This window comes from Seriola lalandi, unplaced genomic scaffold (genome assembly GCF_002814215.2).
Source record: "Seriola lalandi dorsalis isolate HSWRI2012SDOR001 ecotype SW California unplaced genomic scaffold, Sedor1 jcf7180002054336, whole genome shotgun sequence".
Classification (NCBI taxonomy): domain Eukaryota; kingdom Metazoa; phylum Chordata; class Actinopteri; order Carangiformes; family Carangidae; genus Seriola; species Seriola lalandi.
In genome coordinates, this window is record NW_019524889.1 from 178,463 (window position 1) to 191,418 (window position 12,956).

The 12,956-nt window shown below is 40.4% G+C and overlaps 1 protein-coding gene across 1 annotated transcript in view; it reads left to right on the plus strand.

Annotated features, from left to right (window-relative positions):
• Nucleotides 1-8,997: 8,997 nt before the first annotated feature.
• LOC111655938 (CUB and sushi domain-containing protein 3-like) overlaps nucleotides 8,998-12,956 on the plus strand; it is a 73,976-nt gene continuing 70,017 nt past the window's right edge. Inside the window, exons 1-4 of the mRNA XM_023407506.2 lie at nucleotides 8,998-9,097; nucleotides 9,326-9,535; nucleotides 10,279-10,467; nucleotides 11,464-11,641. Of these exons, the coding sequence (XP_023263274.2) occupies nucleotides 8,998-9,097; nucleotides 9,326-9,535; nucleotides 10,279-10,467; nucleotides 11,464-11,641 (677 nt within the window). The remainder of the gene's footprint in view (nucleotides 9,098-9,325; nucleotides 9,536-10,278; nucleotides 10,468-11,463; nucleotides 11,642-12,956) is intronic.

The window sequence follows — 12,956 nt, forward strand, 5'->3', positions numbered from 1 at the left end:
GAACCACACTGCAGTTTTTTGCTGCAAATTAATGCTCTGAAAGCTCAGTACAGTGGGAGGAAAAAGGCAAGAGGGATTGATACAGACCCAGCCAGCCAACCATCCGTTTTAAAATGTTTCCTTTGGGTGATTGTTGCAGTCCATTGAGACAGTCATAAAAATCCTGTATACAACCCATCACCACAGCTTCTTAAGAACCAAGTATTTAACCAGCTCTCGTAAGACAGACAGTGTGCTTTCGTTGTAAACAAAATTTGCGCTTTTTTTTAGAGGCAACATGGTGGTTTGCATCCCAAATAAAGTCCCACACTGAGCTTCTGTCGCCCCAGTCTGCAGAGGCCTATATTTCAGTCACACCACTTTAACAACATTATTGCACTTTATGTAAATGCTGGGCGGTATGACCAAAAATCAAATTAAAAAAAGAAAAAGCACTGGAGTCTTCTCCATACATTAAGCTGGACTGCCTTCAGATGTTGGTCCCATATTCAGTTGTTTGGGCCACCTGCCTCTCCTCTTCCAAACCCCAATTTAAGGGCCTCTCTCAAGCCTTGTGCAGTTATTTTTATGGTGTGGCCATCCGGAAATATGACGTTTGCAAACAGTGGTTCTGCGACTCCCTGTCATCATAGTTGAAGTGCACCGTTATGCTAATGAATGGCTCTGTTGTGCAATTTAGCAATGGGTCTGTTGTTGTAGAAAAGTGGGCGCCTGTACATCATGGATGTATTATGTATTCTCATAATACAGCAGACACAGCTCCTCTCAGTTTCTTCATTCTCTATCTCTGTTTTCTGTTCTTTAATGTCCCAAAGCGACGTAAGTACATGTTTTGCCCTGTTAAAGAGAGTAAGTTGTGGGTGATTAATTTTTGTGTTATAAAGTTATCACTGTTACTCACAGTTAAGAGTTTCTAGTGGCGAATAATATTATATAATCTGCAGCCTTTTGAAGCCTTACAGCTGTTGTCACAGCTACGCTGCAGTATGACAGTATATGAAAAATTCATACATATGGGAAATTTAAATTGATATACTGGATAAACTGATATACTGCCCAGTACTACTATATATGGTAATTACAGTTTTCTGTAAATGCTAATCTAATGCCAGATCACCTTGATAATGCACTTTTCAGGTAAATTCTCATCATATGTATTGGTCTTAGAAGACCAGATCAATGCTGCATCTTTACATGCATAATTATTTATAACCAACGGCAGAAGTCACCTGGTCAGTGCCTGTATTTGATTACTTTGAAGCAGTAATTATATTGTGTGTTGTGTTGTCAGATTGCGCACTGCAGCTGAATATAAATGACTGTGCTGCTGTCTTTCTATCATTTGTGTCTGTTAGCATGTTCTATACAACTCTTCTGTTCGCCTCTAACTAGCCAATCATGTGACAGCTGTGCATTGTATAAAATCATGCAGATGCAGCTCAGGAGCTTCAGGTAATGTTTAACAAACATCAGAATGGGAAATAATGTGATCTCAGTGACTTGGCGTGATTGTCGGTGCAGACGGCCTGGTTTGAAACTCTTGATCTCCTGGGATTTTCACATGCACCGGTCTCTAGAGTTTACTCAGAATGGTGTGAAAAACAAAAAACATCCAGTGAGCGATAATTCTGTGAATTGTTGATGCGAGAGGTCAGAGGAGAATGGCCAGACTGGTTGGATCTAACAGAAAAAAAACAAAAAAAAAACAGTAAGTCTCTGCTACTGCGATTCTGTGCTACTGTGGTGAGCAGAAAAGTATCTCAGAATGTAGATCCTTGAGGGAGAGGGGCTACAACAGCAGGAGACCATGTCGGGTTTCACTTTTGCAAGCCAAGAACAGAAATCTGAGGCTGCAGTGGGCACAAGCTCACCAAAACTGGACAGATAAAGACTAGAAAAACGTATTCTGGTCTGATGAATCTGGATTTCTGCTGAGGCACACAGATGGTAGGGTCCGAATTTGGCATCAACAGAATGAATCCATGAAACAATTTAGGCCCCTTAACACCAATTGTTTGATTGCTACAGCCTATCTTAGCATTGTTGATGACAATGCATCCCTTAATGGCCACAATGTACCTTCAATTTTAATTTATTTACCTTTATTTACCAATTTACCATATTCTAATGGATACTTCCAGCACGATAATGTCACAATGTTACAAAGCAATAGTCATCTCAAACTGGTTTCATAAACATGACGATGAGTTCAGTGTACTGGGTACTTGGTAGAACAGGAGATTCACAGCATGAATGTAGAGTCACACTGTATAGGCGATCTCTCCGTGCTGGTGGCATTCTGAAAAAAATAATGAGATACATATATAAGATACATATGAGTAATATTTGTAGTGGATAACCTGAAAGAATGGACAGACAGTATTGTGTGACTGTGGAAAGGATTTGGATTAGGACTTGGATCTCCACACTGAACACTTCCACCACTCTGTCTGGCCTATTCTGTCCTCTATTATCATACTAAAAGGGATCCATGCATCCGTCCCCCCAGAACATATGCCTGTTGAATTATTCAGGGCCAGGTGAGAATGGTCTTCAATGTGGGCATGAACAAAGCGACAAGCATCCCCCAACCCATCCCAGAACCTGTTTCCAGTCTCCTAATGCAACAAGCACCTATTGGGCAAACAAGATCAGTAAAAATGTTTTATTTTAAACTGATTAGATACAGATCCAGTGTTAAATGCTGCTACAGATTCCAATAACAAAAGCAATGAATTTATTAAATTCTGGTCTAAACTAGAAAAAAAAACAAAGAAAACACATGAGCTTGGAGGACATTTTGCAGGTAGTGTGAGTTCAGGGGCAGATGACCAGACCTATAAACACATTCTATCCAATAGCATTGTGAGGATAAACAATAGGACCCACTGACTATGAAAATGTGGTTTTTAGAAAAAAAAAACATTCAGAGATCTTTTTTTTAGGATGGTTAAATATGACGTTGTAATTTTGCAACAGTGGGCCTTACAGATTAATAGTGTGTGGATTTTAATTATCTTATCTGATCCTACACTATATGACATAACACAACACTGTAGGTACACAACCTTTTGTATTTTTATACACACGTCCTCAGGATATGTACTTAGTTCAGAGACACCTTTCCTCCTGTACCACTGTATTGAAGATGATGAAAGAAACTGATATGATTTATGATTAATTGAATCCCACACTCGACTCCACCTGCAGATATCTCTACAATTAGTGTATTTATCATGATGGTAAACTCAACAATATTGTTTTTGTTCTCAGTTAACGGTGGAGATCAGTTGGTCGTCCAACCGACTAGACTGATTCTTTCATTTATTTATGAAGGTGGCAAAATTACAATATATTAATGGTTAAGGATGAGAATGATGATGATCAGCATAAAGAGAAAGATAAAAATGATGGGATGTTTGCGATTTTAATTATCACAATTCATAGTTTGAAAATTAAAATACCATTAGCTATTAAATGACTGACGCAGAAACTCTTCCTCACTCTGTGTATGCCACCACCAACCTAAAACATGTCTCTCTTATCTGAAACTCTCAGCTGACTGTGCTGTTGACAGTGTATAACGTCAGTACTATGCTTTGTGAGCTTGAACCATCAAATTACTGTGGTATTTGTGTGTAACCTTACAAAGAGGTTTCTTTTACACTCAGTAAACAGTTCTGTGTTGTGTGACCTGCATGTTTTGCTTCTGCATCAAACCATTGTAGCGCACTTGGATTTATCAATTAGCTATGAATAATATTTTGCAGCTAACCTTGTCCTACTTTTTTCCACTCTAAACTGTTTTCTTTGCAGGTCCAACTTAGAATTTTTTAAAGATTATTAAAATAATTAAATTTATGCTGATTCACATTAAATTGAAAACAAGAGCAGATAAAACTCTCGGCTACACTCGGAAAGTGGGCACACATCAATAGAAACTGGTGACAAACTAGTAAAACTGCATTGGCTAGATACAATCAACAAGGCATCTTGTTGAAAATATCAGGCATTCTTGATAAGGACGGGACTCCTTCCAGACGCAGTTTCACATTCAGGAACATTGGGTGCCGACCTTCTCACAGCAGGGTGACAACAGTCCCCAATAAAATTTTTATTCTGACAGTGACTGGAACCCATCTGGAGCACACTGGGAACCAGTGCCGTCTGTTAGTGGGCACCCTGACCAGAGTGCAAAGGTCTATTTGTGCCCAGTTACGATCTGGCACACTTCCCCTGGCTGTGGAAACTGGACCTTTACTGTGTATGTTTGATATGACTGATAAATGCAGGCTTTAGTATATTCTTACCAACAAAGTGTTTTACTGTGGGGGTCGGTGACGGCCTACTGACATTTGTGGTGTGCTGCGTGTGACGTATGAATATATGGATGCACATTTACACTTTTTGTTTTGTTCCTGTATATAATGCAAGCAGTTGTCATAGCATCCTGTATTACAATATTTCACCAATAATTTATTATTTTCACTCTTTGAATCTTGAATCCTTATTTTCCTTCTCTCAATGAAGAAAATGTGAATGCACTTCTTTATTAAAGAGTTTACTCATTTCATAGAACGCTGCAAGGGGAAGGTTGATTGTTCCCTACAGTTAGGACACATGATTATTTCATGAAACTGTTTAATTTATAGCTTAATTTCTCTTTGATATCAAACCTACTTCATGGCAGCCTTACACTATAGCAGCAAACACCGCTTAATGAATCACATTACCAAATCTCCTTGAAATCAATTAACAATTTCAAAGTCATTCGAATTTGTCGAAGTAATACTTTTATTTAAACCCAAAGCTTCACAGCATCAAAGAATCCACCCACCCCACTAGTACAGTAACTCTTCTTTAGTTCTGTCTGTGGCTGCTCTCATACTCAGCTTCCTGCTCTTCGTCTCTTAGATTACCGTCTCCTCCCACTCGAATACTCTCTCTCACTTTCACTAGATGCAGAGAGGAGTGGCCACTCCCCTTATTCTGAGCTTTGAAGAGTTGCCTGTGAATTGTTCTGAATCTTGTGTGGACATTTCTGCTGTGTTTACATTCATCCACCCAACTATTTGTTTGGACCCGCTAACTCTTTGAGTGGGCTTGTGTGTGAGTGTTTGTACATTTTCGTACATATTTTTTCTTTTGGTGAGTGGTGTGAGTATGTGTTATCTGTGCCCCCACATAAGTGGAGATACATCTGTCTTTTTTTGTGCTGCTGTGTTTGTATATCTTCCTTCCCACTACTTCTCACCCCACCGCCTGCTTACTAGTAATGTGCCAAAAAAAATTATGTATGACTGTACTGTATATGTGCTTTTCAGAGTCATTACAGTTGGTTTCTCTTGTAGTACTGCTGGAGGAGTTCAGACTATTTTAATGTAATTTTATGCATCCAGATAAGCATTCTAACAACCTATTGACAGATGACTTGTGTCAGTTGGAACACTTACAAAATGAGCTTTAATGAAGGAAGTGTGAGATGTGTTTTTCTCTGTCTGCAAGTCTTTTCTGTGTATTTAGTTTAGTCACTTTTAGGACAAATGAAACTCAAACTTTTCTATTCTTCTGTGATTTTTTTTCTGTGGAAATGAATTTAACTTAAATATACCTCAGATACCCAACATTAACATGCCCCAAAGCTTGGATAACCATTGCTTTTATACCATAAAACACAATATCAGACCTCTCAGTACCTGGCAAGTGGCACTGTAATCACTTTGTTCCAATGGAGCTCAATGCTTCTGTCAAGTAATACTTAGGGGATTGCTTTGTAATTTCACTGTGATTGCTTCAGATCACAGTCGGAAGGATTTTGCGATTACAGCCACCAGTAGAATAGCTCTGTGGCTTGTCCCAGTTTTTAAACGATATGGGGGGTGGACGCAATTATTATGCAATTACAAGCATATTAAAATGAGGCACTGTGTAATTACATGTTAAAACATTTGGTTTTAATTTAATTATTCCCTTTTCTCCATAGGTATTGGGTGATTAAATGTAAATGATAACATTAAATATACAGTGGATGTTCAACAATGAAACAATATCAAATGCTTTGAGAAGAATGCAGGTTTTGATTGTATACATATTATGCAGAAGAATGATCGCTGTCCACACTTGTGTGTTGTGACTCTGTCCTAAGCAATAGGTTTGGATTCGTGCCCAGAGCCGCTGCCTCCCAGTAACGGCCAAAAAGTGGGAGACCGCTACACCGTGGGTGACATGGTTTCCTTTCAGTGTGATCAAGGCTTCTCGTTGCAGGTGGGTGAAAGCATTCAGAGCTAGTAAAGCATATGAGTCTGTCAAAGCAGCTCTCTTATATTTATGATAAGTGAATCATATCTACCTGCCTGGAGTGACAATTTCAAGGAAATACCCGAAAGGATGAATGTGTCAAAGCAGCGTTACAAAATACTTTCTCTATGACATCTGTGTTTGTGAGTAAGTGTACGAAAGTGGAGTCGGTCCGTGTATTAATGCTTGCATCTTTATTTGTAAGTGTGTGCGTGTGTTTGTGTGTACTTTGCTTGTGTGCTTATCTGCTTGGATATTCGTGTGAGTGTGTGCTGTTACAAAGCAGCTTTAACGTCTTCCAATCCTCCCCGAGTAGATAGTGTAGTGGTGGAGTTTTGAGCTGTAGAACTTTCCGAGGCCATGGGCAACGGATTGTGTTAACAGTCACCTCACTAATCCCCCACCGATTTTTCTTCCCAGGCCTGGCCATTCACTTCTTCTCCCATTCTCTCTGGACCAACCAGTAACTTCATACACACATCTTCAGGCTGAGAGTCTGAATACTAGAAATAGACTGCAGGCCATTGTGAAAACAAAAGCACAAGTATGAGTCTTTTGAGTTCAGTTTGTACTCTAGCTAGCAGCAAGAGGTCCGTCTCCTACTCTTGATACCATCAAATATTTACAAATTTTGGGGAATAAAAAAACTCTGACTTTTAACAAATTCCAAAGATCTACAGGACAGATGTAAAATCTGCTGCAAGCACCTGTCGGTTTGATCTCTTGGTGTTCATTTTCTTTTCTTTTTTTTTTCATTGTGCGATGTTTCGGTGAATGTATTGTTTTTGTTTGTTTTCCTCAACAGGGTAATGCATATATTACCTGCATGCCTGGTCCCGTCAGAAGATGGAATTACCCTGTACCTTTGTGTTTAGGTAATGTGTTATTTTCTACGGTTTGACATCAGCAGCATTCAGGGTTTCAATGAGGTATTATTGCAGACAACAAACGCATATTTGTTGCATCACACACAGACTCACTTTTTTTTTTTCTTGTCTCTTGCCATTCACCTTTTCTCATTGACTTTTTCCTTGTTCATCCTTTCTTCTTCCTTATTTCTCCCATGCCAATACTTTACTCATACACAGCCACACAATAGATCAGTGGCGTCACAGAGGACTTGTTATTGTATTAGCGAAAGCAACAATTTTATTGTAGGATCGGAGAAGGGGATGGTGGGTGGGCGTGGGCGGCTTGAGGTGGGGGGTGTTATGAATTTTCTGCTTTCCCCTCCAGTTGAGGGCTTTGCACCATCTCAGTGTGTTGTTTGATTTTTGATACCCCTGATGAGAGTCTCTAGCCTCCCCTGACACTTCTTCTGAAGTTGATTGCCACTGTGATAGATTCCAGAGATTACTAAGGAAGTGCTCCACTTTCTGTTTTGACACCTCACTGTTTTGTTGCCCCCAATTACACTTGAACACAAAACCACACACATACTAGTGCAAGCACACCCTTACAGTACATATAAACACACAGAGATAGACGCTTTTTCATGCAACCACACATTCACTTTGCTCTTCATGTAAATGTTCTGTCCCTGTGGTTTTCACAGTTCACTGCAGACATAAATCTCAGCTTTACTGTTGACAGGCCTTTTCTTGAATGCGTGTGCTCGCTCGTTAGCGCAGCTCCTCGCCCGTCTGCAGTGCATACGCTGATCCCAACACCCCAGGATCTGTATTCACTTTGTTGCTGATAAACTCACATCAAAGTGGTTGCATGCCCCTGCACAAACAGCATAACATCCTCATAAGTGCTTCTCCTCTCCTCTTTGCTTTCAATTCATACACAAACAGGTCAAGCAGGTTTCCCCCCACCAGGAGCACAATCAAATCCCAAGATAGTTTTTCCCCCCCATTCTGGCCTTGTTTCATGGACCCCAAAGAAATGGCGGCAATACCCCTTTCGTTTCAAACCATTTGCTACATAAATGGGCCTGTTAAGATTGGGATGGAAAAAAGAGGAATGATTCAGCTACAGGTTTACATTGATGCCTCTGGTGACTGTAATTGTATTACACCTGGGTGTTTATGTAAGACTAGGGCATATGCCACAGGAGGGGAGGGGATGAGTGTAACCTTCACAGCAAGCTGAAGTGTTCTCTAACGCACAGTCAAAGAAGAGAGGTGGCGTGTTGCAGGGGGGAGGGTGAAGTAATCACTGCCACTGCTGAGCACTGTGGTGCTGTGCTGAATATTGACTCCCTCATTTATTTTAATTTAAAGCACCAACAAACAAGGAATGTGCCTCAGTCTGTTATGTTTTTCACAAATGCCCTTATGGAGCATAATCCACACAGTCAAGCAGAGATGTACAAGCACATTTCACAAACATGCTCAAACACAGAGACACACCCAAAACCAATCTGAAGCTCATAAAGCACCGTGCAGGACTTCATTCTCTCTCTTGCCCCTTGTCTAGTCTGCATATAAACGCATAAGAACATACACATGCTTATGTGCACTTGTGGTAAATGCACACAAACACAGCACCACCATTCTTTCTCTTTCTTGACCACATACCCAGCATTCATGCATGTACTTTAACTTGCACATACATACACAATGCTCTTTGCCCCCTCTGCAGATTTGCCCCCGTAGTCATTGTTTTTCTTTGTTTTCCCATTGAGCCGCTCTGTGGAGAAGTGACATGTTCTTTCTCCTTGGTTGGTCTCCCTCAGCTCAGTGTGGCGGGTCTATGACAGACTTCAGCGGCGTCATCCTCAGCCCTGGCTTCCCAGGGAATTACCAGAGCAGCCTGGACTGCAGCTGGAGAGTTCAGCTCCCTATTGGCTTCGGTCTGTCATCCCCCCTCTGTCTTTTCCTTTCTTCTTCTCCTCTCTCTTTTTCTTTTTTGTTCTGCTTGTTCTTCTGTGCTGCTCTCTTCTGCATTGTTCTGCTTGCTCCTCTCCTCTCCTCTCTTCTCCTCTCCTACTGTTCCTAAGGGACATACACATTCACTCACTGACTTTATTTGTATATTCTTTAAATTTTCTCCTACATTAACCCATTGTTTCTGTTTTCAGGGATCCATCTGCAGTTTCTGAACTTCTCAACAGAGCCTGTTCATGACTATCTGGAGGTGCGCAGCGGGAGTCTGGAGACAGGAACAGTGATTGATCGGTTCAGTGGCCCCGTGGTCCCCAACTCCCTCTTTAGCACAACCCACGAGACCACTCTCTTCTTCCACAGTGACTACTCCCAGAACAAACCCGGCTTCCACATTGTCTACCAGGGTGAGGAGGCAAGATTGGTGGTATCATAGCAGCAGCTGAAAAAGTATAAGAATGTTGAAGAGCGGTAATGCTAATAGAACACTTGGAAGACTATCAGTCTGTTTTTAGACCAGGAACCAGCGATTAGTCCTGCAAGGCAGATGCTTCCTCTGAGGTCGAAAGATTAAAAAAAGTTTAAGAATAAAAAATCAATACTGACCTCTGTTGATACATTCAGTAGCACATCCTTGAATAGTAATAGTGTTGGCTATGTCAGCGAGGTGTTTTGGTTTAGAATGTAGAAGATAAATATTAGTAATAGACTGGCAACACAGTTTAGAATTTAAGTTTTTGGACAGAACCTTGCTTTGGAAAAGTTGGAAAAGAAACCAGACACACATTTTTCAGTTTATCAAGGTTTAGAAAAGACCTCAACCACCATAGGAACGAAGGAATGTGAATATGAAATGAATATGAAATATTAGGAATATGGATATGAAAGATCATATAAAGTGAGCGTGTAACTTAAATAATCTGTATTTGAGTTCTTAGGTTTTTACCTTACATAGGCAACCTGAACAGATTTTTACCACTGATGCAAGATTCACAGCTCTTAGCAGGCCACAAGACCGGCTTTGGTTCTTTGAGGTCATCATTGCTGTTGGAGTACACAGTATTATAGTGGCAGGGTCTTATTATTTGTTTTCTGGAGTCTTATGTTCCATAAACTTCCTCTGCTCTGTATGGGTTTGATGTTTCCCCAGCATATGAGCTACAGAGGTGTCCGGACCCACGACCGTTTCGTAATGGCATAGTGATCGGTCAGGACTACAGTGTGGGGATGACTATTTCCTTTGAGTGCCTCCTGGGTTACACTCTGCTTGGAGAGCCATCCCTCACATGTCTGCATGGAGTCAGCAGAAACTGGAATCACCCCATACCGCGCTGCGAAGGTGACTGGCTAGTGTCTTTTATAATCACAACAGGTGTTTTCCATCTTTTTTGCGTCTGTGCAGAAAAAAAAAAAAACCTACATCTACAGAATCAGCAAATTATATTTATCAGTCATGAAATGCCTTTTCTTTGATGTTTTTCTGTCACTGTTTCCCCAAACTCAGTGTGGAAAATCTTTCTAAAGTCCTCTAGAAAGTCATGCATACTACTTTCTGAGAAGCTGACTAAAGTAAAGACAGAAATGCTTTTCTATCATCATTACCCACTAAAAAACAGCTCTTTGAAGTTATTTCAAATAGAAGAATACATGTTTTTCAGTCTGCTTGTTGTCACGTCCTTTATTCTGGCACTTTAAAGCGTCTGACTCACTTTTACCACCAAAGTACAGTGCCACCACTTTACTGAACTATAAACTGATACAGCCCATTATAATGATGTATGGAGCATTTGAAAGTCTTTATTACAAAGCTGATTATGCCTGTCTCTGTTGTAAATTTCAAGGAGACCTCTCAGATGTTTCTTTGGTATGATAGATTATGTCTTTTCTCTCATTAGTTAAGTGAAGCACTACCTACGAGTTTGGCATTTGAGGGAGAGGAGTAGTTTTGTTTTGCTCTGTAGACGCCGTATTGTCCCTGTCGAGTTTACAGTTCTTTTTGATCTGGAGGGCAGCGCTTTGGCTTTGACTCCTAGTTCAAAGTCAAATTTTAGCACATTCCCTCTGATGGGGCATGATGGGGGGAGTTTTCGTGTCGGAAATACTCAGTGTCATCAAGTTAACAGCAATCTAGTAACCCTCCCCCGCAGTCATATCAAACAGGTGCACCCCCCACCCCCCCCACAGTATTTCAGTGATAACCCAATAACATGCAGTTATGGTTTGTTTTATCAACAGTTAGTGGTGACATAGCCATAAAAGATTTACAACTTGAGGTAAATCAAAGACTGGCTTTCTATTTTTATCCAGCCTCTTTGACTTTCTTCTCTCCCTCTAGCTCTCTGTGGTGGGAATATAACATCCATGAATGGCACTGTTTACTCTCCTGGACACCCAGCCGAGTATCCACACTTCCAGGACTGCATGTGGACTGTCAGAGTACCTCCTGGGTATGGCATCTCCATCAATTTCTCTGTTATAAATACAGAGCCAATCTACGACTACATCACTGTGTGGTAAGTTCTCATTTCTATCTCAGTGTGATGTTCATCATTCATCACTCATCAGCTTATGGCACACATCAAACAGACAAAGCTGCATGCAGACTTCTGTTGACAATTGTCTGGGGACAGTCCTCCTGAATTAGAAGTGATGTCTGTGGGATTTACAAACATGTGATGCAGATTTTACAAATAATACTAAGCAGTAAGCCACATAATGTGTCTATATCCTCTTTGCAGTTTGCACCATTTTGTACTATATATACACAGTGCATTGCAAATGGAGCAGCTCACAAAAGGTTTGATAAGTTGTATTTCTTTTCTTAAAGTTCCCCTCCAAACGTTTTAAAGTATGTGAAAATACTCTTCTACTACTACTCTTAGTCGTTGTGCTAATGCAAACTCTTGCTCACTGTACTGACAAGGTTATTTTACTCCACCTCAAATTGACAGGACTGGTTCGTTATGTTTGTGATGTGTGAGTCCCAGGCTGAAGCTAAAAACTTGATTTTCATCAGAGGGGGTCTCTCAACTGTGCTGTAGGTCAGAAATGTCACTGAGGTTTTAGGCTGTGCCTTTGTTCCCGTATGAGGTTTATTTCTCTGTTCAATATTGTAGATATTGTGAACTCATTTTTTTGTTCTCCATTTGTGGCTTGAGTAAAACTATAAATACTGACCCAATTGTCCTAGAATGGTAAAACAGGTATTGATATTCTTTGTATTGACTTTGCTCCATCCTCTCGTTTCCCATCTATTTATTAACTTGTTAACATATATGTTAACATGGTCAAAAACAATTGAAGAATATAGATTTTCACTCTGTATGGAATGGGTCTTTCCCTTACTTGTCACAAAAGCAAACTCAACAGCTGCACAAAATGTTAAGGCCATAGGCCAGTTGGACAAGTTCTGCTCACAGCTTTTGGTGTGACACCCATATTAGATGAGCCAAGAACCATCCAGGTATGTTGACCTTTGTCTGGACATTTGTGGATTCATTTTTCCCCTGAAAACTTATTTCCTTACGGCCCCCTGCTGTTTTTCTGCTAAAACAAAAAAAAAGAAAAAAGATTGTGGTACGTGATGAAATAAAAGAAACTGAATTAAAGTCTGAGTCACTCCGTCCCTGTTCCCCTATTCACCAAAATTATGGTAGATGTTTAACTCCAGATCCCCAGTGTGAATGTTGCATAAAAAGACATAAATGTGTATCACAGTGAAAACATTAATTTGGAGTTACTGTGGATGTTTGTTAGTTATGTAGAAACAATAGAAACTGTCTCTTGACAGAGAGTAGCACAGTTATACTACCTGCCTCCTATCACTCC